Source organism: Urocampus carinirostris, chromosome 17 (genome assembly GCF_059441175.1).
Source record: "Urocampus carinirostris isolate Australia breed hairy pipefish chromosome 17, RoL_Ucar_1.0, whole genome shotgun sequence".
NCBI lineage: Eukaryota > Metazoa > Chordata > Actinopteri > Syngnathiformes > Syngnathidae > Urocampus > Urocampus carinirostris.
The window spans coordinates 24572171-24595636 of NC_142365.1; the positions used below are offsets into that span (position 1 = coordinate 24572171).

At 38.2% G+C, this 23466-nt stretch overlaps 1 protein-coding gene across 1 annotated transcript in view; it reads left to right on the forward strand.

The window, feature by feature from the left end:
- The window catches only part of LOC148349602 (putative chitinase 10), a 34361-nt gene that overhangs the window by 574 nt on the left and 10321 nt on the right, over nt 1-23466 (forward strand). Inside the window, exons 2-13 of the mRNA XM_088321698.1 lie at nt 7039-7096; nt 7179-7205; nt 7308-7581; nt 10455-10620; nt 10702-10826; nt 10899-10998; nt 12167-12331; nt 13959-14042; nt 14103-14251; nt 20789-20842; nt 22107-22138; nt 22770-22796. Of these exons, the coding sequence (XP_088177824.1) occupies nt 7072-7096; nt 7179-7205; nt 7308-7581; nt 10455-10620; nt 10702-10826; nt 10899-10998; nt 12167-12331; nt 13959-14042; nt 14103-14251; nt 20789-20842; nt 22107-22138; nt 22770-22796 (1228 nt within the window). The 5' untranslated portion in view covers nt 7039-7071. The remainder of the gene's footprint in view (nt 1-7038; nt 7097-7178; nt 7206-7307; nt 7582-10454; nt 10621-10701; nt 10827-10898; nt 10999-12166; nt 12332-13958; nt 14043-14102; nt 14252-20788; nt 20843-22106; nt 22139-22769; nt 22797-23466) is intronic.

The window sequence follows — 23466 nt, forward strand, 5'->3', positions numbered from 1 at the left end:
GGCAATTCGAAGGTTACTGATGTCATTCGGCCCATTTACTGCAGTTTTAGTTCAAATGTTTGAATTACTTTTCGTTGCCAATAATTTGTTTTTGGCCCGTGAGCGAGTTCGTTTATAAATTTGTTCAAACCAAAAAAAATGTCTCCCTAAAATGATGTACCCAGCTACTTGCACAATAGTATTGCCCTTTACACATTGGTTAACTGCTGTTCAAACTTCATATTGTTAGAATATGATATAATGAAATTGTAAATGTATTTAATTGCTGTTAAAACTGTCGATAAAAACTCGTATTGTTGGGATATGATATCATGAAATTGTGTGTTTAATTGCTGTTTAAAATGTCGAAAAAAATGGTTAAAACGTCATATTGTCAGATATAACGAAATTGTGAATATGCTTAATTGCTGTTAAGATTGTCCAGAAAAATTGTTCAAACCTCACATTGTTTATTTGCTGTTAATAGTGTCAATAAAATTGTTCAAACCAAAAAAAAGTAAGTCACAGTTCAATACAATTCAAACATTGATTGACCCAGCTACTTAAACTTTCCTCTTGCATACCTGTCAACCTCCACGGCTCCATGCCCTTACAATCGTAATTTCCCTTACAAAATACAAAATCATCTTACACCATTATATTTTTTTCCCCAAACGTGTTTATTTATGTAGTTTAACATGTTATATTATTGTACATGTGTTTTGTTATATTATATATATTGTTAATTAACATTTTGTTGTAAGATACTGAGTTGCTCGACATGAATGAGGTTTGTTATAGAAAAAAAGTTCAAAAATGAAGTCGCTTGGACGTTCACTGTAGAAGGAAAAAATACATGCAAATATAACTAATTAGAATAATACATTTTCTTATTCAAATTATTAATTCATTTTCTGCATTAAATTATTGTTGGTAATATACTGATTAAAGGGATAACCACAAACCTGTCTTTTTTCATTTTCTCCTTTTATATTTCCTTTTTTCTTAACTTCTTTATACAACATAATAATTCGTAATATAATGCATCAAAGCAAGTGAGCCGTGAGAGCCGTCTCTCTTTAATGAGTTGAGCCGAAAAAGACGGTTCTCTAAAAAGAGACGGACTTCCTTTCATTACACAACTACCACATGAAATCCGATGTTTTTTAAGACCACATGTATTTCAAATTTACTCAATCAACCCCGCCTGTTGTTTTCAGATCAGAATGACTTACGGCGTTTTAATTCAGGTTCGGCCATTGCGACTTGATGGTTGTATCCAAAGAAAATTCAAAACTATGTTTTAATGTAGGCCTACTGCTCTGCTTTCACTTTGTTCACGTGTAATCGGAATGATGCATGATGGGAAATCCCCAGGCGGCAGACGCATGCGCACAGTAGCATCAAATCGCTCGCTTCGTTTGCAATGAAATAAACGATACCAAGATAGAGGCTACCGCGGCGAACTCGTTGGACTTGATTGATTTGCTGTTTCGTGATAGTCGCTGTATAGGGGTTGACAAATTTGCGTTTTTACGTACAGACTTTCTTGTACGTCGTAAAATGCACAATAAACATACTTTGTACAGCAAAAACGTACAGGTTGACAGATATGCTCTTGTGTTAATTTTCAGGAGGGTTGGGAGGGTTACTTTTAAAATGTAATCCGATACAGCTACTTTAATTACTTGTTGAATCATGTAATCAGTAAAGTAATCAGAATGCATTTGTTGGCCTGCAGAGGAACGGGTGCCGCCAGGCTGTAGTTGCCCAAGACACACCACAGGAAATGGTGCCCCTACTACCGTAATGGTTAATATAGTGTATTAATAGTGGTTAATATAGCATAGTGTATTGAGCAAAAAATAAAACGTTCTCTTTCACATGGTGGATTAGATATGCTTTGTTTTAGTTCACATTAAGATCACATCAAGAACCCAATATTGTTTTAAACACAATATGTTGAGTTTTTAAATTTCCAACGCACTCTAGGACTTCTTGTCATCTTTCTCGGCCTCTCTTGTGTCAGTAATTGAACTTATGATAGACCCATTTTATCCATAAGTGTATTAAGTATACGTAAATGTAAGACAATGGGTTCATGAAGTGAATGAATGGATAGTTGGAAGGAGACTGTGGAAGAGGGTGCCTGCTCCCTGGCATTAATTTACACTCATTATTTAAATTCTTGGTATATAATTGGTTCATACTTGTTTGTTAATGTTTTATCGTTAATTGCACTTTAATTAGGTGGCACTTTTCTGTTAGTTTTGCAAGGTTTTGTTGTCATATAGTCATGTTTTCTAGTTAGCCCACCCAGGTCCTGAGTGCACTGCCTGTGTGAATGACACCGCCGAAGAGAGCAATGAGCAAACGGAAACAAACCTAATGCGAAAGAGGAAAATAGTTTTTAAAAAAAAAATAAAAGTGACACACACCGGACTACAATATTGTCCCCTGTTGTGCTTTTAAATGCTTTTAGATAAAATTTTAATCCTTCAAAGTATTACTTGTTTAAATTAAATATACCTGTAATTCGGGCTTCACGGCAGCGCAGTGGTTAGCACATGTGCGGAACAGTTTTAAGGTCTTGGGAACCTCCTGTGTGGGTTCAAATCCAGCTACCGGACTTCCTGTGCTGAGTTTGTATATTCTGTGCACTCCGGTTTCCTCCCACATTACAAAGACATGCATTTCAGGTGGATTGGCCGGTCCAAATTGTCCCTGGGTGTGAATTGTCTGTCCCTGTGTGCCCTGGCAACCAGTTCAGGATGTCCCCTGCCCACTGCCCGATGATTGCTGGGATGGGCTCTTGCACCCGGTGCACCTAATGAGATAATAATAATAATAATAATTTCCTTGTATTGTCATTCTGTGTAACAATGTACACAGAACGAAATGTCGATTGCACCTGACCCGTCGTAGCGAGCCGATGCAGCCGCAGCCAACAGAGGGCGCCGCCGACCACTTTTTAAGTCTTAGGAATGACTCTGATAGACGTTTCCCTCTCTTACGACCATTCCACTTACAAAAAACGGTAGATCCGAACATTTTTTTTAGGATGTTGAAAAATATCTGGTCATTGCTGTAAGTTCGATTTTGTATCGTGTGCATCTTTTTCCGAGTAGACTACAGTACTGTAGTGCTTCTTTCCGCCGCATGGAGCTGTGAGAGGTCACTCAGCATCCGCCCCGAAGAAGATGTCCTGCTTCTACTTCCTAGTTCGTGTGTGAACATACTCCTTGTACTGTACCTCTAGCGTGCTAAGAACTTTGACGTTTTAATTGTTTAATATCTTGTGCATCCATTCAATATGGTTCGAGTAAACAAGCGAGCCGTTTCTTTTGAAATAAAAGTGGAATAAGAAAGCTTGGTGCGGTTGAGAAAATAGTTGGATCGCTTTTTTTTCCGTCCACTCTACCACGGAGGAGGACCCCTTGAAGTCCATCTTCCAAAAGTTAAACTCAACTTGATTTATCTTTATAGCGCATATTATTTATGAAATGTTTATTTATTATTACAAAACAATACAAGTTACTTATACGAGCCTTAAACATACTTATATAAACCATAAACATACAAAATTCAGCAGTGAAGCAACTTACGAACAAATTTCAACTTACGAACGATCGTCCGGAATATCTCTTTCGTAATTAGGGCAGCGTCTGTATTAGGGTGTTATGATATAGCAAGCATCATTGAAACACTAAAAGCCTTGCAATATTTCAGTTGATTGATAGGGAATCCTCAATGACATTTTTGTTATTGCATTACAGAAAATGAATAACTTCATCGCACTATTTTACTTTTCTGAGACAGTCCTGTACATCCTAATCAAATCCAAGTCAAATTAAAAGACCCATTACTTGACAGGATCAAAATATAAATAACTTGTACTAAATGCACAAAAGAAAACAGAAAAGGGCTCTTTCTATTACATCATGATTATTACTTTATTTCATTATTCTTTTTATTTTTTTGTCATTAAGTTTTTTATTGATGTAAAACGACCTAATACAAAACATCATTCGTTATTATGGATTTTTACGGTACTTTTTCAGATTAGATTAGGAGTCAACACTTGGAATTTAAATAAATTGTGATATTTTGCTTCTTTTATACACACACTTTGTCACGATTGCCCATTGCCCTCACTTGGGCCCGCTCGTTTGGTGCCAGCTGTTGCTCCTTGCTTGATTGGCTCCCCTCCTATTTAAACTCAGTGCTCTCATTCACTCCTTGTCAGTCCGTCAACGAACCTCTGCACTTGCAAGACTTGTATTTTGACTCTGTCCAGTATCCTGCTCGTGTATCCAGTATCCAGTATCGATCCCGTCTGTCTCGTCCTGTCCAGTATCCTGCTCGTGTATCCAGTATCCGGTATCGATCCCGTCTGTCTCGTCCTGTCCGGTATCTTGCTCCATTCTCCAGTATTCGGTATCGATCCCGTCTGTCTCGTCCTATCCGGTATCTTACTCGTGGATCCAGTATTCGGTATCAATTCCGTCTGTCCTGTCCGGTATCTTGCTCGTGTATCGATTCCGTCTGTCCCGTCCTGTCCGGTATCTTGCTCCAGTACTGGGTATCGATCCCGTCAGTCCCGTCCTGTCGGGTATCTTGCTCGTGTATCTGATATCGATCCCGGTTTCGATCTCGTCTGCCCTTGGCTTCCTGTTTTTCCGTGCCTGACTTCTCTGTCTCACTTTTCCCGTGATTGCTGAATTGCTGGCGTTTGTTTTCCCGCGCATGACTGACCCGTTCCCGTAAAGCTTGTATGAAAACGTTTCGCGTCTGGGTCCACCGTCTGTTCGGGATCTGACATACTTCTTGTTAATCATAATTGTATTGAAAAGAATCACGTGGATACCTAAAATGTTTGCCAATTAACAGTGTTCCAGGAAGTGAAAGGTTACCTAATTATAATTGCACAAGGAAACCCTGATATTTGTGATGCCTAGCATACTTTATGAGATAGTGTTGTGTCAATAAATATCTTGTTTAAAGAGAGCCTCTGCAGGCAATAGCATGCATAGACCTTCTCATCTCAATTCAAATATTTTGTGTACAGTACTACATATGGTTTGTTTCCATGTTGCATTCATGATAAACATGAATGCACTGTACTCTTAATCCATCCAAACCCTGTATTCATATTTAAAAGCAATAGAAGAAAAACAATCTGATTAAAATGAGTGAGACTAGATTAGATTTGTTTTTTTTTCTGTGCTTGGTCTAGGATACCTGACAAATTGTTTTACTTGAGATCAATTCTTAACTTGATATTAAGAGATGCAAATCCAAACTTCACAACAAGTGTCTCGTAGTTGATTCGTGCTAGATTACTAGGAGCCACAACTTGAACTGTAATGACTGAATTAGGGCTGCAACAACACAACGTTTTAAAATCAATTATTGAAAGCCTTGACAGCCTATTTTACAATTGACTCGCCATTAGCTATTAAGTGACACTCATCACTTTGATTTAATGCAAATAAGAAGGTGCGATGAATTTCCTCTTGATCCCACCACAAACTTGTAGTAGGACTTATATCTGGCAGAGGGTGCTTTGAGCTCTTATTTTATTGCACTTAGTTTATTTAAACGGTAATCCCTTACCGGATCGCGGTTTACTTATTGCGGTTTTGCTACTTTGCGGATTTTCATTGTATTACTATGTTTTGAATTCTGATTGGCCAAACAGAGGCAGATGCTTTCTATTGCCAACAAACTCTAACCTCTCCACTTGCTAAACTTCCTCTGAAGCCACATGTGACTTCTTAGCGATTTTTCATAATAGAAAAAAATATATTGTTTTCTATCGAAAAGGACCGGAGGAAAATGCAATTTTCCTTAATGTCCAAATGATTGTGGCAAAGTATCATGTAAAATAAAGTGGATCGGGTCCTTAATCCATACAGTTGTGCAAAAATACAGCAAGAATATTTTTAGAATTATAATTTGACAGTGCAGAAGTTATTTGTAAAAAAAATATTCATCAAGTGCAGTACGTTTATTCATTAAACAAATACTTCAGCCTGTAAATTGGGTTTGTTTTTGAGTAATGAAATAAAATAAAATAAGTTAAGGTTTCTGCTTTGTGGGTTTTGACTCTTGTGGGACATTTTGGAATGCGACGAGTGATTACTGTATACCACTTTTCTGACACTGAAATGCAACACAAAGTGTTGTATAAAAACATTTAATGTACAATAAGATAACATCCAACAAAGTATTTGGATTCTCTTTAGATGTTGGCTCTCTTTTTATCTTACATATTTGCAGATGTATAGCATACATTTGTATATATTTTTGTTTCTTGTCAGGCTTGGATATTTCATGTTGACAATATCTGTGTAGTATATGTTATTGCAAGATCTGTTGCAGCCTAGTCATCCTGGAAGGGGGATTACCTCATGTGCGATCTCTTCTCAAGGTTTCTTCATTTTCTTTATGTTGAGGTTTTTGAGTATATATATATATATATATATATATATATATAGTTTCATTGATAGTATCTTTTGTTTTACAGTTTCATTTGGCAACAATAAGAACAGAAATAGATAAATCCGAAAAAGATGTTTTCACATTTTTGTGCGCTTGTTTTGGGTGGTGATGGCCCTGGGGAAGAAGCTGTCCCTTAGCCTGTTCGTTCTAGTTTTAAGGAACCTGTAGCGCCTACCAGAGGGCAACATGTCTAAGAGCTGGTTGCTGGGGTGGGAATTGTCTTTTATATAGTAAATGTTATCAGTAAGCCAGCGATGTCTTCTAGCCTGGGTAGAGAGCAGCCGATGATCTTTCTGGCTGTGTTGCTTACTCTCTGTATGTTTTTTCCTGTTCGATGCCGTGCTCCAAGCATACTGTACATCCAGCATTTAAATGTTTGTCTTCTGTCATTTGTATTTTTTTTTTCCTTACATTGTTTTATGTCCAATCTCTGAATATTTTAAGATAAACAGAAAGAGTCATGACAAAAAAGAAAAAGTCATTCATAATTTTTAAATCGTTTATGTATTTGACTTCACAGAAACCAATTATTATCTCTGCTCACATCCCTATTAGAGTCGTTTGAAGGAAACCTTTGAATGCAACACGATGTTCAAGATCATTATTTGTGCAGGTAAGGTGAACATGCTCCATATGAGATGAACATGTCACTTTTAACTACAAAATAAATTCTGATTACATTTGTCAATTTGCAGCTCTTTGTCTGACAACCGCTTGGTTGGGTAAGGTCACTGCAGTGGTTGTAGATCCAGTTTTAAATTTTGTCAAAATACTGTAGTTATTTTTCATGTTTTAAAAGCTGTTTTATTTTGACAATCTTAAAGGTTCAGCCAAAAGATTGGTATGTCTCTATAACAGCGTCTCAGACCAGCGACAGGGGATTGGACATTTTGAGATTGGTGACATCAACCCATACCTATGCACCCATCTGATCTACAGTTCTGTTGGTATTGATTCGAAATATCGAATCGCACCAAGTTCTAGTGATGAAAACAAATTCCCGCTCATCAAGAGGCTAAAGACCGGATCTGATCATGTGCCCATCTTTAATCCCAATCTCAAAACCCTTCTGGAGGTCAATTTGATTGCTGTTCCATTGTAAGTAAACCTTGCAAAACCATTGGCACCCCGATAACATTTTGACATACAGAGATCCCTCAGTTTTTGCGGTCAGTGGGGACCAAAACCACCTGTAAAAAAGTGAACATCCAAGAAGAGGTCTCACACTTTTTTTTTTATTTCTGGTGATTTACCGACAAAGAGAGAGAGAGAGAGAGAGAGAGAGAGAGAAAGAGAGAGAGAGAGAGAACAAATAGAAAACGGTTTGATTTTTATCAGTCTGTTTTTAGGGGGGTGGGTTTTGAGAGAAAGAGAGCGAGAGAGAGAGTGTGAGATAGAGAGAGAAAACAAATAGAAAACGGTTTGGTTTTAAATAAGTCTGTTTTTTTGTTTTTGGGGGAGAAAGAGAGAGAGAGAAACAGAGAACAAATAGAAAATGTTTTGATTATGAAAATAAATCATATTTTAGATTAGTTGATGTTTTATGGAGAATGTATCGACAGAGAAAGAGAGAGAAAAAGAGGGGGAGAAGATGAAGGAAAAAGAGAGAAAAATATAGAAAAAAGAAGAAAAAGAGAGGGCAAGATAGACACTAATAAGAGAGAGAAAGAAACTGAGAGAAAGAGAGAGAGAGGGAGAACAAATAAAAAAAGGTTAGATTTTAAATTAGTCTATGTGTTGTTGTTTTTTGGGAGAAAGGGAGAGAGAGAGAGAAAGAAAAAGGGAAAAAACAAATGTTTTTGGCAGATGTACCGTTTAGGCAGGTAGATGAAGGGTGCCGGACAAAAACTCTTTTCAGCAAGATGCAGAAATAATTGCAGAACAGGTGTACTGTATGGTTTCAGTGCAATATAAAAGATGCTATAATAGGAATTTAACCAATCGGCATTGGAGATCTCAAGTTTGAGAGTGCTGGGGAATCACTGTGAATCTGTGGGTGATGCGGGAATTTCCCATCTTTTTTTTAATTGAACAACCAACCTGCTTAAATCTTGGCTCCCCAAAACCTCGGTGGTACGGGAAGCATCCGGAACCATCAATTTATTTTTTTTACCGTACTTGTTTTTATTTCCCGTCAAAGGTGTGAACCAGCGACAACCGAAGTAGCGAAGGGGTCTCTGTATTGCCATAATTTAGGCTTCAAACGTATGGACAAAACACTCAAAATATTTTCTAAGAATAAACAACATGTGAGACGCAATTGTGGAAAAAAAAAACTAAATGTATTCAACATTTTGTATTTTGCTAACAAATGAAAAAATTGAGAAATAGGTGTTGCAAAAATATTGGCCCTCGTGGAGTTAATCTTTGTGCAACCTCGTTTTGCTGCTATCACAGCCACATGTCTTTGGGTATGTCGCAAGTATTGCACATTCATTCATCCATTATCTGTACCGCTTATCCTCAGTAGGGTCGCAGGGGTGCTAGAGCCCATCCCAGCAATCTTCGCGCAGTGGGCAGGGGACACCCTGAATTGGTTGCCAGCCAGTCGCCGGCCACACAGAGACAGACAACTCACTCTCTCATTCACACCGGGGGACCATTTGGATCGGCCAAATAACCTGACATGCATGTTTTTGTAATGTGGGAGGAAACCGGAGTCCCCGGAGTAAACCCATGCAAGCACGGAGAGAACATACAAACTCCGCACAGGAAGGAAAGCTGGTAGCTGAATTTGATCCCATGACCTCAGAACTGTGCCGCGGACTCGCTAACCACTCCTCCACCATGCCGCCTGTTTTGCTCATCTTAAAACAGATAGATTTGCCCATTCTTCCTTACAAAACATTTCAAGTTCCTTAAAGTTTGATTGTGATCGTTTGAAGATCTTTCCACAAACACTCTACAGGATTAAGGTCTAAGCTTGGCTTGGTCATTCTAAAATCTTAATATTGATGGTTTCATACTATTTAATTGCAGACCCCAAGATATTTTCTGCCAGAATCACCCTGTACTTGGCTTTATCCATCTTCCCAATTCTAACGATCTTCCCAGTCCCTGCTGAAGAAAAGCAACCACAGCGCATGATGCTGCCACTACCATGTTAGACAACGAGGATGATGTTTTCTGGGTGATGTGCAGTGGTACCTACGTCAAACGTAATCCTTTGCCTTCTACCCAAGAATTTGACTTTTGTTCTCATCAGATCAGAGAACCTTGTTCCACATGTTGTGTCTCCTATGTGGCTTCTTGCAAATGCCAATCATGCCTTTTATGGTATTCCTTCAGAGGGGACTTTCTTCTTGCCACTTTTTTATAAAGGGCATATTTATGGAGAGTGCAACTAATTGATGTCTTATGTACTGATTTTTCCACCTCACCTGTGAATGCTTGCAGATCATCCAATGTGATCATGGAACTTTTGGTTGCTTCTCTGATTAGTTTTCTCCTTGTGTGGATCTGAAGTTTAGAGGGATAGCCAGGTCTTGGTAGGTTTGCGGTGGTTTTATGCACCCTGCATTTTGATACTATCCCTGGCACAGTGCTCCAGGAGATGTTTAAATGTTACAAATCTTCTTATATCCCATTCCTGTCTTGAACCTTTCCTAAACCTTATCCGATAATGACCTGGTGGGTTTTTTGTTCTTGATAATGTGGTCTGGAGACCTCTGAGCCCATCCTGAGACTTAATGACACACGGGTGTACTGTCATTCTTAGTCATTTAGGTTGACATTGGATCATTCAGAAGTCATCAGGGAACTTCTGGAGTCAGTTGGAAAAGCATTTTCGACTTTTTTGTAGTAAATGTTATGTAAAATTTCTAAAAGCGTGGTTTTGCTTAATGATTGTGTCTTAAATGTTGTTGTAGCTTTAAGTTTGAAGCCTGAAATATGGCCAAGTGACAGAAAATTCTTTAGGGGCGAAAATCTCGGTTGATTTGACCCTATTTTTCACTTTTTTCTTTTAACAGATTCCATCAACTACTATCCACACAAGCAAACAGGGCGACTTTTATCCATTCTGCTATCTCCACTTTGCGAGATCCAAATTACATGTTTGATGGGATAAACATTCTATGGCTGGATAACAGTGGCACACGAGTGGGATACCGTGAACTTTTTACGGCGCTCATCAAGGTTTGACTCAAAAATCTCCGGTTAGGACACAGCGCTTTGTACTGTATATGTCCGGTTCACAAAGCATTTGTGGTTCTGCAGGAATTTCGAGAAGCCATTATCATAGAGGCGAATGAAAGCGGAAGGTCAAAACTGCTGCTCACTGCCAGTGTTTCCGCTCAGCCATTAGTCATTACTCTCAGCTATGAAGTTGAAGAGATTGTTAAGTTAATAGCCAATTTAAAACAATTTGTTACATTTTTGCCATTTGGTAAGCAATTAACATTTGTTTTTTTCAGCCACATAGACTTTTTCAATGTGATGACATCAGACATCGAAATCATATTTCTGATAGGAAGACCGTTTTTCTCTCCTCCAGACGAATCATTCAGAAAGGCGGTGAGTTTACTCAGGGTTTGTACGTGTGCTTAAAATCATAGAAAATGTTTGAATTTTAATACTGTGTTTTCAAAGATAAAATGGGTTTGAAATTTGGGTGAAGTGCTTGTAAATGTTTGAAAGTGTTGCCATGTTATTAAGCAAGACTGCTTAAAAATGACATTGCTCTGTGATGGTTTAGCTTTTGCCGTTGCATTTTTTCTTTCCTCTCGATTAACTACAGCTGGTATTAGTTTGTATAACATTGTCTTATGAAGCGTCATCACCCCCTACAGTTCGCACCCAAGAAAAGAGGTGCATGCTACACCTAAACTGGGCACATTGAAATATGTATTAGAGCGAGGATTACGTATCAATAATGGACATTTATTATGGGCCATGCAAAAAAATGAAGGTAGAGTTTCCCATTGGTAAATTGTAATGGAAAAACTACCTGCAAATGAAAATGTAAGCTACGTATGACTGTCGTTTTTACCCAACACGTACATACCTGCATGGGGGGGCAGCGCGGCGGCTGAGTGGTTCGCGCGTCCGCGGCACAGTTCTGAGGTCAAAAGATCGAACCTTTCTGTGTGGAGTTTGCATGTTCTGCCCGTGCTTGCGTGGGTTTCCTCCGGGCACTCCGGTTTCCTCTCACATTCCAAAAACATGCATGTCAGCTTAATTGGCTGGTCCAAATTGTCCCTAGCTGTGAATGAGCGAGTGAGTTGTCTGTCTCTGTGTGCCCTGCGACTGGCTGGCAAGCAGTTGAGGGTGTCCCCTGCCCACTGCCCGAAGGTAGCTGGGATGGGCTCCAGCACCCCAGCGACCCTACTGAGGATATGCGGTGCAGATAATGGATGGATGGACCTACATGGGGGGAGATTTGTCTCAGAATCAAATAAATTCACAATTTATTCAAGATCTAAATTCATTTGTCTTGAATGCACGTGTACAATTAAAAATCGCTATTGCAAATCTCAGATGAACGGTATTTGTGGCAAAATACATGATTTACACCATATTTCTCCTTTGAATTGGACTTAAAAAAATTGGAAAATTGGCTTTGAAAGTCCTTGGCCATGAAAAAGGTGGACAAACCCAGTGTACTTGCATCCAATTTATTTATAAGTTTTTATTCCTTGTTGTTTTTGTTTTATTCTGTTTATATCTCCCTCCCATATTTCAGGCTTCAGCAGTGAACTTCTGGAATAAGGCTGGAGTACCTACCTCTAAAATTAACATGGGAATTGGAGTATTTGGAGAATCTTTTACGTTTGGCTTTCAGGGCCAAATTGAACTGGTGGGCGGCATGTTGGCAGATTTACCAGAAGGGTTCTTGGCCCGTTATGAGGTAAAGTATGAGCAGCGAAAACCTTTGCCTAATGTCAAGACAAAAGATTTTCTAAAAGCATGTTTTATGGGCCCATGCTAGTCTAGACATGAAATCTAAATATTTACATATAAACATTAAAAAGGTTCACCCTACAGAGCAGGGGTCTCCAACTCAATTGAGTTGGGTGTCCCGGTTGCGATGGCGCCCAATTGGCCCCGCCCGTGTAGCGCCAGCTCTGGCTCGTTTCCTTCTATTTAAGCTCAGTGCTCTCAATCTCCCTTTGTCAGTCCAAGACGTGGGATCTGACTCGGTCCTGTTTCCTGTTGGTATTTCCTGTCCGGTATTGTTCCGATTTATTTTGTCCTGTTTAATATTGGTTTCTAGTTTCGTTCCCATCTATTTTTGTCCTGTTTTATTTCGATATCCTGTTTCAATATCAATCCTGTCTGTCCCGTCCTGTCCGGTATCTGCTCGGGCAATTGGTATCGATCTCGTCGGTCTCTGGCTTCTTGTCTTTTCACGCCAGACCGCTGCCTAACGTGCATGACTCCCCATTTCCCGTAAAATAAAAGCTTGTGTGAGAAATGTCACGCATTTGGGTCCTGATCCTGTTCTGGTTCTTGACATTAGGGGCCTTGGAAGTTAGGATCTGGGTGAGCCTGGGCCAAATGGGGTTTCCCTAAAAACAGCGCTGATAAAAACATTAAAGGGGCAGTGTTTCATATTTCTCCACTAGATGGTGCTGTAATGTGTAGTGCAACTCAAAATGAGCCCAAGGAAAAGGCAAAAAAAGAAAATTGGAATTAAAAGAAAAGTAGAGAAAAAGAAAGAAAAAATGAATTAAAGAGAAAAAGGACAAAAAAATATTATCAATTTTTTGTTCTTTTCTCTTTTCCTTTTTTCTTTTACTTTTTTTTGTCCTTTTTTCTTTCTTTTTGTCTTTTCCAAAGTAATATCGTGCATTTTTGTCACTTTGAGTCTCCGTATCATGTAGTCTTCCATTGTGCTTTTAGCTTTCGTTTTCGCTGGCACGACACAATACAGCGACATTTAGTAGTAGTTATCGGGCAGGGGTTGACTCTCTCGGCTTCTGTTCTGAAACAGTTGTATTAGAATTATTCGTATTTCATTTCCTATACTGTAAGTTTGCATTGTAGTTATCTAATAAATATGAAATTTTTTTAGTGTCTAAATTATTTGTGCTGCGTTCATCATAAATATAAACTACCAGCTCAGTAGCCTAGATGGTAGTGTGCCCGCTTTGAGACTGGGAGGTCGCTGGTTCGCGCCTCGGCCGAGACATACCTAATTGGTATAATGGCGGCGCCCTCTGTTGGCTGCGGCTGCATCGACTCGCTACAACGGGTCAGGTGTATTGACATTTCGTTCTGTGTACATTGTTACAAAGAATGACAATACAAAGGAAATTATTATTATTATTATTATTAATGGGCGGGATCAACTATTCAATGATCATGACAAACCCAATTAAAAAGTATCGTGTCAGATCGGTATGGATCGATCCTATGTTTTTATTCGAACCGGATTGATACCAATATTTCCTGTATTGCCCACCCCTACATATGATATAATGATGTACTACTTTAAAAAAATACAAATATATTCAAAATTTGTTTTTTTCCAGGTGTGCTCTTTTTTCCAAGGACTTCTTGAGGCTTCCTCGACTACGCATGTTGCCTTTGATGACATAGCTTCGATTGATCGAAAGGTAGTTTGAATCTCTCATATTGTGGGATGATAACTATAATTTCCTCCCGTGATTTCGAAGGTCAACTACATCAAGAAACACCAATTTGGAGGAGCTTTTGTCTTGTCTTTGGACCTGGATGACTTCAATCGGACATGCTGCAGTCATGACCGCAAATATCCCGTCATCCAACATCTCTTTGAGGAGCTCGTTGTGCAGTTTGTTATCCAGTAGCTTCCTCAGGGTTCATCTTTATAGAGTCTTGTGTCATTATTAACCCTCATAGAACGTAGGCACTTATTATGTACATCTACACGATTTTTGAGTTTTCAATTAAAGAAAGAGCCTTGAAAAGTAAAACATGGGAGCTTACATTTCCCACGGGTTGTGAGAACATGTAGATGTTCAAAATGGCATTGTGCTGTGATTTATATGTTATTGTATTTGGGAGCCAAGCAATAACCATACACAAAACATCCTAAGCACAGGGTTCGTATGGGTGCTTGAAATCCTTGAAAATGCTTGAATTTTAATGTTTTGTTTTCAAGGTTTGAAAAGTGCCTGAATTATTGGTGAAGTGCTTGCAAATGCTTGAAATTGTTGCCATGCTTCTTAGGTTTGGGCTACTTATTAGGGTATTAAACTGAATTCTGAAATATGCTTAGGGTTCAGGTTACACTTAAATTTAGGTGTAGGACTAGGGTTAGGGATTAGGGTTCTAAACTCATTGTACGGTTCCAAAATAAGTTTAGAGCTAGGGGTACGGTTGATACGTTAGAGCTACGGTTAAGTGTAGGGTTAGGGTTTGGGCTGCAAGTCAGGGTTTTAAATCAATTTTGGGGTTCCAAAATAATGTTGGGGCAGGAGTTGGGTTTGAAACTAAGATGATGGCTCTTGTTCTTTTGATCGGCACTATTTTTTTATTTAATGGTAACTGGGAAAAATTCGAAAATTGGGTTTAAAAATGCTTAAAAAGAGCTTGAATTTGCCCATGAAAAAGGTGTACGAATCATGTATGTATATTTTTTGGAAGTATATATCCCCATTAGAACTCATTATCTTTAATATATTATTGTCACGGTCGCCATGGCTACCAGTCTGCCGCGCCCCCGAACTCAGCTGCAGCAGATCAGCTGATTGCTGGTCTGCTATTTAAGGCTGGATTTTGGGTTTGGCGGGCGCTGGCTCATTACACAATCCCAGGTCTGTTATGCCTTGTCCTGTTTTAGGTTTAAACAGTTTCCGTCTGTTATGCCTTGTCCTGTTTTAGGTTTAAACAGTTTCCGTCTGTTATGCCTTGTCCTGTTGAGTTCGTGCCGGAGGAACTCTGTATTGTTCTGTTTTGGTCCCGGAGTATTGGGCGACTTTTATTTTGTTAAATAAAACTTATGATCGTCAACGCATATGAGTTCTCCCTTCCTGCCTCCTGCCTCCGTTCTGGTCCGGTCACCCCTTCCAGTTCCACCACGCCGCGTGACAATTATAAATCTGGTGTTTTTCAATGCATTTCCCGGTATATTTGTTCATTTCTATTCAGTGCCGTAGAGTTAAAAGTACCCTAAATTCCGGACTATAAGCCGCTACTTTTTTCCCAAACCTTTAACCCTGCGGCTTATTCAGTGATGCGGCCTGATAAAGAAGGAAACAAAGCTACTGCAGCGTGTTTTTGAATAAGGGAGCGTGGGACGACGTCTATATGACAAAGTCTCTTTCCCATACTGGGGAAGACGACTGATGACGTCAGATATAAGGAGGAAGATGAGGACGGTTTACCGTGGTTTCCACATGTACGGTATGTTTTTTCTAACAGACCCGTTTACTGTGTTGCGAGCGTGTTGCTAGTAGCGTTTTGCTACCCTTCACAGGCCCGGTTTGGGATGATAGTTATAATATTATAATTAAAGCTTTGAAAACTCTCTCTGTGTACCGTCTTTCTTTGTAAATATCTGTAACCGATGTATAATATGTATTTGCACCTGAATATTTTTGTAATGTATTTATTTGAGACACTTATTCTGATATGTTTTGCGAATTAAAAAAGAGGGGCGGAGCAAACGCGGGCTGACGGGAAGTGGGGTAAAGGTGAGTGAGACCTGTTGTCCCGGCCGACAATAGTGGACATATATTTTTCCCACCCTTACCTTTGGAAATATAGACTTTTTTTCCCTTGGATTAGCTTCAACGGGTACCCGGACTCTGCAGGTCTGCATCAAACGTTAAGTACCGGTATCATTTTCTGTTAATTTTGCCGGCTGTGGTTTTTGGACTGTGTACTTTATATTCAGTTACAATCGCGGGACTCAAAGCCAGGTTTGGGCTAATTTTGTGACTGTGTTAAATGTTTTAATGTGGGCGCATGCGGCTTATATACAGGTGCGGCTTGTCTAAGTACAAAATCGGTTTTCCTCTTAAAATGTGGAGGGTGCGGCTTATAATCAGTTGCGCTCTATAGTCCCTAGTCCGGAATTTACGGTAGTATGCAAAAGTTTTGGTTGCGTGTTCACACTACTACACCAGCTGGTGGCGCCAAAGCCCAAATAATAATTTTCAATGCAAACCATAGACTGAGGATATTGTTGGAAAATGACATCTATTGAAAAACAAATTGTCAACATCTTTTGACTAATTCAAAGCTGTAAATACAGCCGTAATAAATAGGTGAACCTAGACATTTTGTGTATATGTTTAAGTTATTTTTTTTGGGGTCACTTTTAGTTGTACTGTCCTAAGGGGTGGGCTGAATAAATAGGTGAATTAAAAACTATATGTATGAATAGGTCTGATGCCACCAAACATTTTAAGAGGTTAAGAGGCAAAAAATAATGTACACTGGCATGCATGGTTTGCATTGTGTCGCAAAAGAAAACGCACGCAAGAAAGAAAAAATGCTTTGTTTGCTCTGCTTGCGCTCTGAATTTATATTAGACCGGCGTTATAATGGAGATACATTTTAATTATTGAATCAGCAGTTATGTACATGTACATTTAGTGGCTCAGGGGGCTAGAGCGCTCGTCTTGGGATCAAGGGATCCCAGTTCGAATCCCGGCTCCTCCGTGTTACATGTCGAAGTGTCCTTGGGTAAGACACTGAACCCCTAATACCCCCAATAAGCAGGTTAGCGCCTTACATGGCTGCAAGGCCGCTATTGGGAAATGTGGAGCACATTGTAAAGCGCTTTGGGAAGTCATTGACTTGAAAAGCGCTATATAAATGCAGATCATTTCATTTCATTTTTCAATTCAAATGACAAACAAACTACTTTATAATAAACTATTGCCCAAATATGTTGATCTGCTTATCTCAGTGGTGTACTCTTAATCCTACATTGATCCCATGATAATAAAGTCAAGTCATATTTATTTGTTTAGCCCTTAATCCCAAAAAGTCTCAAACGGCTGTAAACAATAGAAAAAGAGACAGAAAAAGAAAAAAAAGAAGACAAAATTAGGAAAGAAGTAAAAGAAAGCTAAAGAAATAGAGAAATTAAAAGCAAGAGAAAGACAAAGAGAGAGATAAAAAATGAGGGATTGAGAAAAAGAATCATAGAAGAAAAAAAGAAAGAGAGACAAAGGGAGAAAGAGAAAAGAGATATATATAGAAGACCGAAAAAGAAAAGAAAAATTGAAATAAAGAGAGTGAAACAAAATAAGGAAAGGGGACTAGAAAAAAAAGAATAAGAGAGAAATGAAGAAATGGATGGATAAAGAAATGAAGAAAGAGAAAACAAAGAAAGAGAGACAAGAGAAAAAGAATGATTGAAGAGAAAAGACAAAGAAAACAAAGGAGGAAAAACAAGAAAGAAACCCAGAAAAAGAGAAGAAAGAAAGTGAGAAAAAGAAAGAAAGAAAGGGCATAGAAAAACGGTGATATAGAAACAAAAAAGATAAAGGAGCGACGGAGAAAATGGTGACAGATTAAAAAAATAGACAAGAGAGAGTAGATGGGTCTGACAAGCACATGGTCAAGTCAAGTTAAGTCATGTTTATTTGTATAGCCCTTAAGCAGTCTCAAAGGACTGCAAAGACCACAGATGATTGCAAACTACAGACTTTTATGACACCATCCCCTGATCTAAAACCTACATGAGGGCAAGGAAAAACTAAAAAATTCTCAACATGAGGAAAATGAATAAACCTTGAGAAGGGACCGCACATGAGGTCATCCCCCTTCCAGGATGACCAGGCTGCAATGGATGTTGCAATAACAAATAACACAGATATTGTCAACAAAAAATATAGGTTATTCATATGCAATAGAATAGAAGTGTGTTTCAAGCCTAAATCTAAACAGTTCCACTGAGGTTGCAGACCGAATAGGCTTGTATAAGTAACCTGTATTGTTTTGTACTAAGAAATAAACACAAATCTGAACGATATGAGGTCTTCCCCATATTTGCATTTCCTTTACTAGATGTAGTTTCATTGAGGCCAGTGTCTATCTTCCCAAGTAAACTGAGGGAGGAACTGCAGTGAAATTATCATAGGCAGATTGTTAGCCTCTGATACCAGTATCATCTAAATAATCTCAAAGGGGATTATTCTCCGGAATCATGGTAAGCGATGGTAGAGCTGAACATGCAAAAAAAAAAAAACCACACACACATCATAATCAAACAGGGTGTATGAAGGGCTTAATATGGCTTATAAGAGACCCTTTTCCAGAATATTTGTTTGCTTTTCTTCAATTAATCATATAAAAAAAATAATATATCTTATATTATTACAATCATTTGTTAATACATCAAAATGATCACATTTTTGAATCATAATATATTTCATAGATTCTGAGAAGTTTTTTTCTTTTCATATCCTTCTCCTCCTTACTCTCTCACAACAATATAATGTGCAAAACCTGGAATTGGACGTGCACCTGGAGTGAGCAACAAGAGTCTGGGGCCGGCCCCCACTTTCATTCTTTTTTGCACCTCTGATCAAATCAAATTAGATTTATTTGTAAAGCACTTTTCAGACAAAAAATTGCCACTCAAAGTGCTGAATTAAAAACATTGAGCGTACAAAAAGACAGTAAAATCCCCACTAATATAACCCCCACCCCTCCAGACCCATTGAACTGACATGCTTTCGCATTCCAATCCCACCCATAAAAACAACGAGCTTTAAACCTTGTCCTCAATTTTGTTTACATACTTTTGTACGGCTTCTGTTCATGTTTATAAAGAAGTTATCTTGTTAACGTTCTCGAAACAGGCACAAGAGAGGTTCATTGTGACGTGGATATTAAATGTTAAGAATATTCTTTTCAATTATTTTTCAATCATACATTGACATTTTTATCACCACACTCATTTGGTGATTATACATTAACACTAGTTAGATTTCGTCATCACAAAATCACGTAAAAAGTTACACTACATATATATATATATACATATATATATATATATATATACATACATACATATATATATATATATATACATATATATATATACATACATACATATATATATATATACATATATACATACATACATATATATATATATACATATATATATATATACATATATATATATATACATATATATATATATATATATGCACATAGGCTTGTAACCTGTATTGTTTTGTACTAAGAAATAAACATATATTAAAATGATATGCTCTATAAAGTTAAGTTCAACTTACTTTTGGAAGATGAGCTTCAACAGTTAGGTGACTTCCTTCTCCGTGATAGAAAGTGGCCGAAAAAAAGCGATTCAACTTTTTTGTCAACTGCATTAAGTTTTCTTATTCCACTTCCATTTCAAAAGAAACGGCTGGCCTCTTCTTTACACCAACCATATTAAATGCATGGTTGGATGCACGAGATATTAAGAAATAAAAATGCCAAAGTTCTTAGCGCGCTGTAGGTACAGTATAGTATGTTTACACATGATCTAGGAAGAGCCGAATTGATACCAACGGGGTGGACGCTGGGTGAGCTCTCACAGCGCCACATGCCGGTAGTGGCGGAAAGAAGCACTACAGTACTGTCCTGTACTCGGACAAAGATGCACACACTACAAAATCTAACTGACAGCAATTTCCGTATATTTATCGACATCCCGAAAAAAATGATCGTATATGCCGTTTTTTGTAAGTAGCGTCTGTGTATAATATATATATATTATGTATATATATTATCGGCACCGCTTATCCTTAGAAGGGTCGCGGGGCTGCCGGAGCCCATCCCAGCTGTCTTCGGGCAGTGGGCAGGGGACACCCTGAACCAGTTGCCAGCTAGTCGCAGGGCACACAGAGACACCGTGTTTTGGAATGTGGGAGGAAACCGAATGCCCTGAAGGAGAACGTGCAAACTCCACAGAGGACGACTGGTAGCTGGACTTGAACCCATGACGTGCTAACCACTCAGGTGCCTAGCCCCCCTACAGTGATAATACACTATTGTTCGATAAAAGCAACAATACAGTAGTAATAAAGCTTCACTGTCCACCTTAGTAATTAACCGAGACCGGTGACGTCAAGGTAACTCAAGTCTTGTGAAATGTTCAGTTTCGATGAGTCGTACCGACACAATTGAAAAGGTTTGTTTCTGGAAAAAAGGTCAATTCACTTAAATGTCACACTTTGATTGACTATATAAGAGACAACAAGCCATCAACATCGAAAAGACGTTTTTATGAGCTGGTGAGTACAAATATGCCTAAATTGCCGTTTTAAATTTAACTCTAATTTAGTGCTTAAAGTAAAATATGGTTGAATATTTAATCTTGATCACCATCTCCTGTCTACAATGAAGCCAGATTTTTCTTGGTCACTGAAGCCGGGAAATCCTTCTTACTCAAAATAGGGAAAAGGTAAGGGGAAAAAAACTGAATTCAGTGTTTGTAAGGATGCTTGAAATCCTTTAACATGCTTGAATTGTAATGTAGTGTTTTCAAGAATTGAAAATGCTTGAATTTAGGGTAAATTGTTTGAAAATGCTTGAAATTAATGCCACGTGTCTTGACAAGTGCTTAAAAATGACGCTGACACTTCTCTCTGGTGGTATTTCTTTTTCCCTCGTGATTAACTGCAGGTGGCATTCGTTTCTAAATTGTATTCACCGAAAATGGAAAAATGTTAAAAAAAAAAAAATGATTTGGGTGTTTGTATGGGTGCTTGAAATGTTTGAAAATGCAGGAATTTTGTTGTGTTGTGTTGTGTTTCTAAGAATAAAAGTGCTTGGGTGAAGTGCTTGAAAATGCTTGAAATTGCTGTCAAGTGTCTCAACAAGTCTGTTTAAAAATTACGTCAACACTGCTCTTTGCTCTCTTAGCCTTGCCATTGCATTTCTTCTTCCCTCATGATTAATTGTAGAAGGCATTAGTTTGTACGCTATTGTCCTATGAAACGTCATCAACCCCAAGAAAAAAGGTGATTGCTCCACCTTAACAGGGCACTTTGAAATGTGTATTACTGGAATTAGAATTTAAAGTTCTTGAATTTAGGTTGAAGTGCTTGAAAATGCTTCAAATCCTTGCCATGTTTCTCAACAAGTCTGCTTAGCAATGACGTTGACACTAATCTCTTTAGACTCTCCTAGAAGCTGTCTTTTTCTTACTTTCACCATTTTTTGTAGCACTTCTGTAGTATTTTATTATTTTTAGTTTATTTTTTTGTGGTATGTATGTATCATTTTATAGTATTACTGTAGTATTCATGTCGAAGTATTTTCTATTGTATTACTGTTGTGGTATTTTTGTAGTACCTCTGTAGATATCTTTTGGAAGTATTATATTAGTAGTATTTCTGTATTTTTGTGGTATTTCTGTTGTAATAGTTTCTTAGTCGTATTTTTTTATTATGGTACTTCTGTCATAATATTTCTGTAGTAGTATTTTTTTATTATTTTATTACTGTAGTGGTATTGTTGTTCAATATCTAGTTGTATTTTTGTAGTATTTCCATAGTATTTGTTTTATATATGTTGTACTCATGTAGTATCACTGTAGTTGTTTTTTTGGTAGTGTTTCTGTCATAATATTTCTGTAGTAATATTTTTTTTAATGTTTCTGCCGTAATATTTCTGTAGTAATATTTTTGTATTACTAACTTTTATTTTTGTGTATAACTTTCTAGCAACACGATGCACAACATTGTTTTTCTCGTAGGTAAGTGGCGAAAATGTGCTATTTTAATAGTTGAAAGAAGATTATCAGGTTCATATAGGTGCTTAAAATAATAGAAAATGCTTGAATTTTAATGATTGTTTGAAAAGTGCTTGTAAATGCTTGAAATTGTTGCCATGTTTCTCGGCTGTCTGACTCGATAGACCACGTAATAAATGAAAAAAGTAAAAAGTCTGCTTAGAAATAATGCCGAAACTGCTCTCTAGTGGCTTCCCTTTGCCATTGCATTTCTTCTTCCCTTGTTATTGACGGCAGCTGGCATTAGTTTGTATGGCGTTGTCATGAGAAGCATCATCCTACCCATTGAAGTGTGACATAGCCAAGCTCTGTGCGCATCGATGAGGCATAATGGGGGTATTCATTTCCGTTTATACAAGCCAATTTACAGAAACATATTGTTTGCTGTAGAGAGTAACATCTCAAATAAGCCAGAAGTATGTGCTAGCAGCAAGATAGCAATGTCATTTCAGTGATCAAAGTAAAAAAAACGGTCCCAAATTTGTGAAGTTTTATGAGAAGGAACTTTAACACAGAATGAATAGAACCATTTGATGTATTTTTAATTTTATATTTCCATGATGACACTCGTAACTTTTACCAATATACTTTGCAGGGCTCTGTCTGACTGCTGCTCGGTTGGGTAAGTTTCAGCCTCATCTGCAAAGTCGATTTAAATTAGGACTTGGCGACACTTGGAATTTCGGTATCGACCTGATCTAAGTAAAGGCAGTACTTTGCTAATGTCATGTTAATGTCATAATCTTTTAAGTTCATAATTGTGATAAACACAGCACAAGGATTTTAGGCACTAAAACCTTTTAACTTTTTTGTCTGTAGTTTGCAATAGTCTTTGATCTGTGCAGCCCTTTGAGACTCTGTGATTAAGGGCTATACATGTCAGGACCAGAACGGAGACAGGACCCACTTGCGTGCGTTTCTCTTAGTTTTATTTGGAAGAAGGGAAAGGATGGTACACACGATCCGTAGATTGCTGGTCCCGGGGAGCAGATTGCTCAGACGCGGAAGTGGTATTTCCGTGGCGAGCGATGGCAGTGTCGAGAGCAGGAAAAAACAGATCTGTGGCCGGGACGGGGGAGCAAAAATCGTAGTCAAGTTCAGAAAATGGGTCAGAGCCGCTAAACAGACAGGGATCAGAACAGGAGAGAGTCAGGGTCGAAAGGCTTGCATAGCGTGAGCTGAGGTTCGCAGACGGACTGACCACCGGTGATAGAAATACGGTTTTAAAAAGTAGTTGAGATTTTTACCTATTGGTTGATCTGTAAATTCTGATTCTTGGCTGCCTGCTAGCT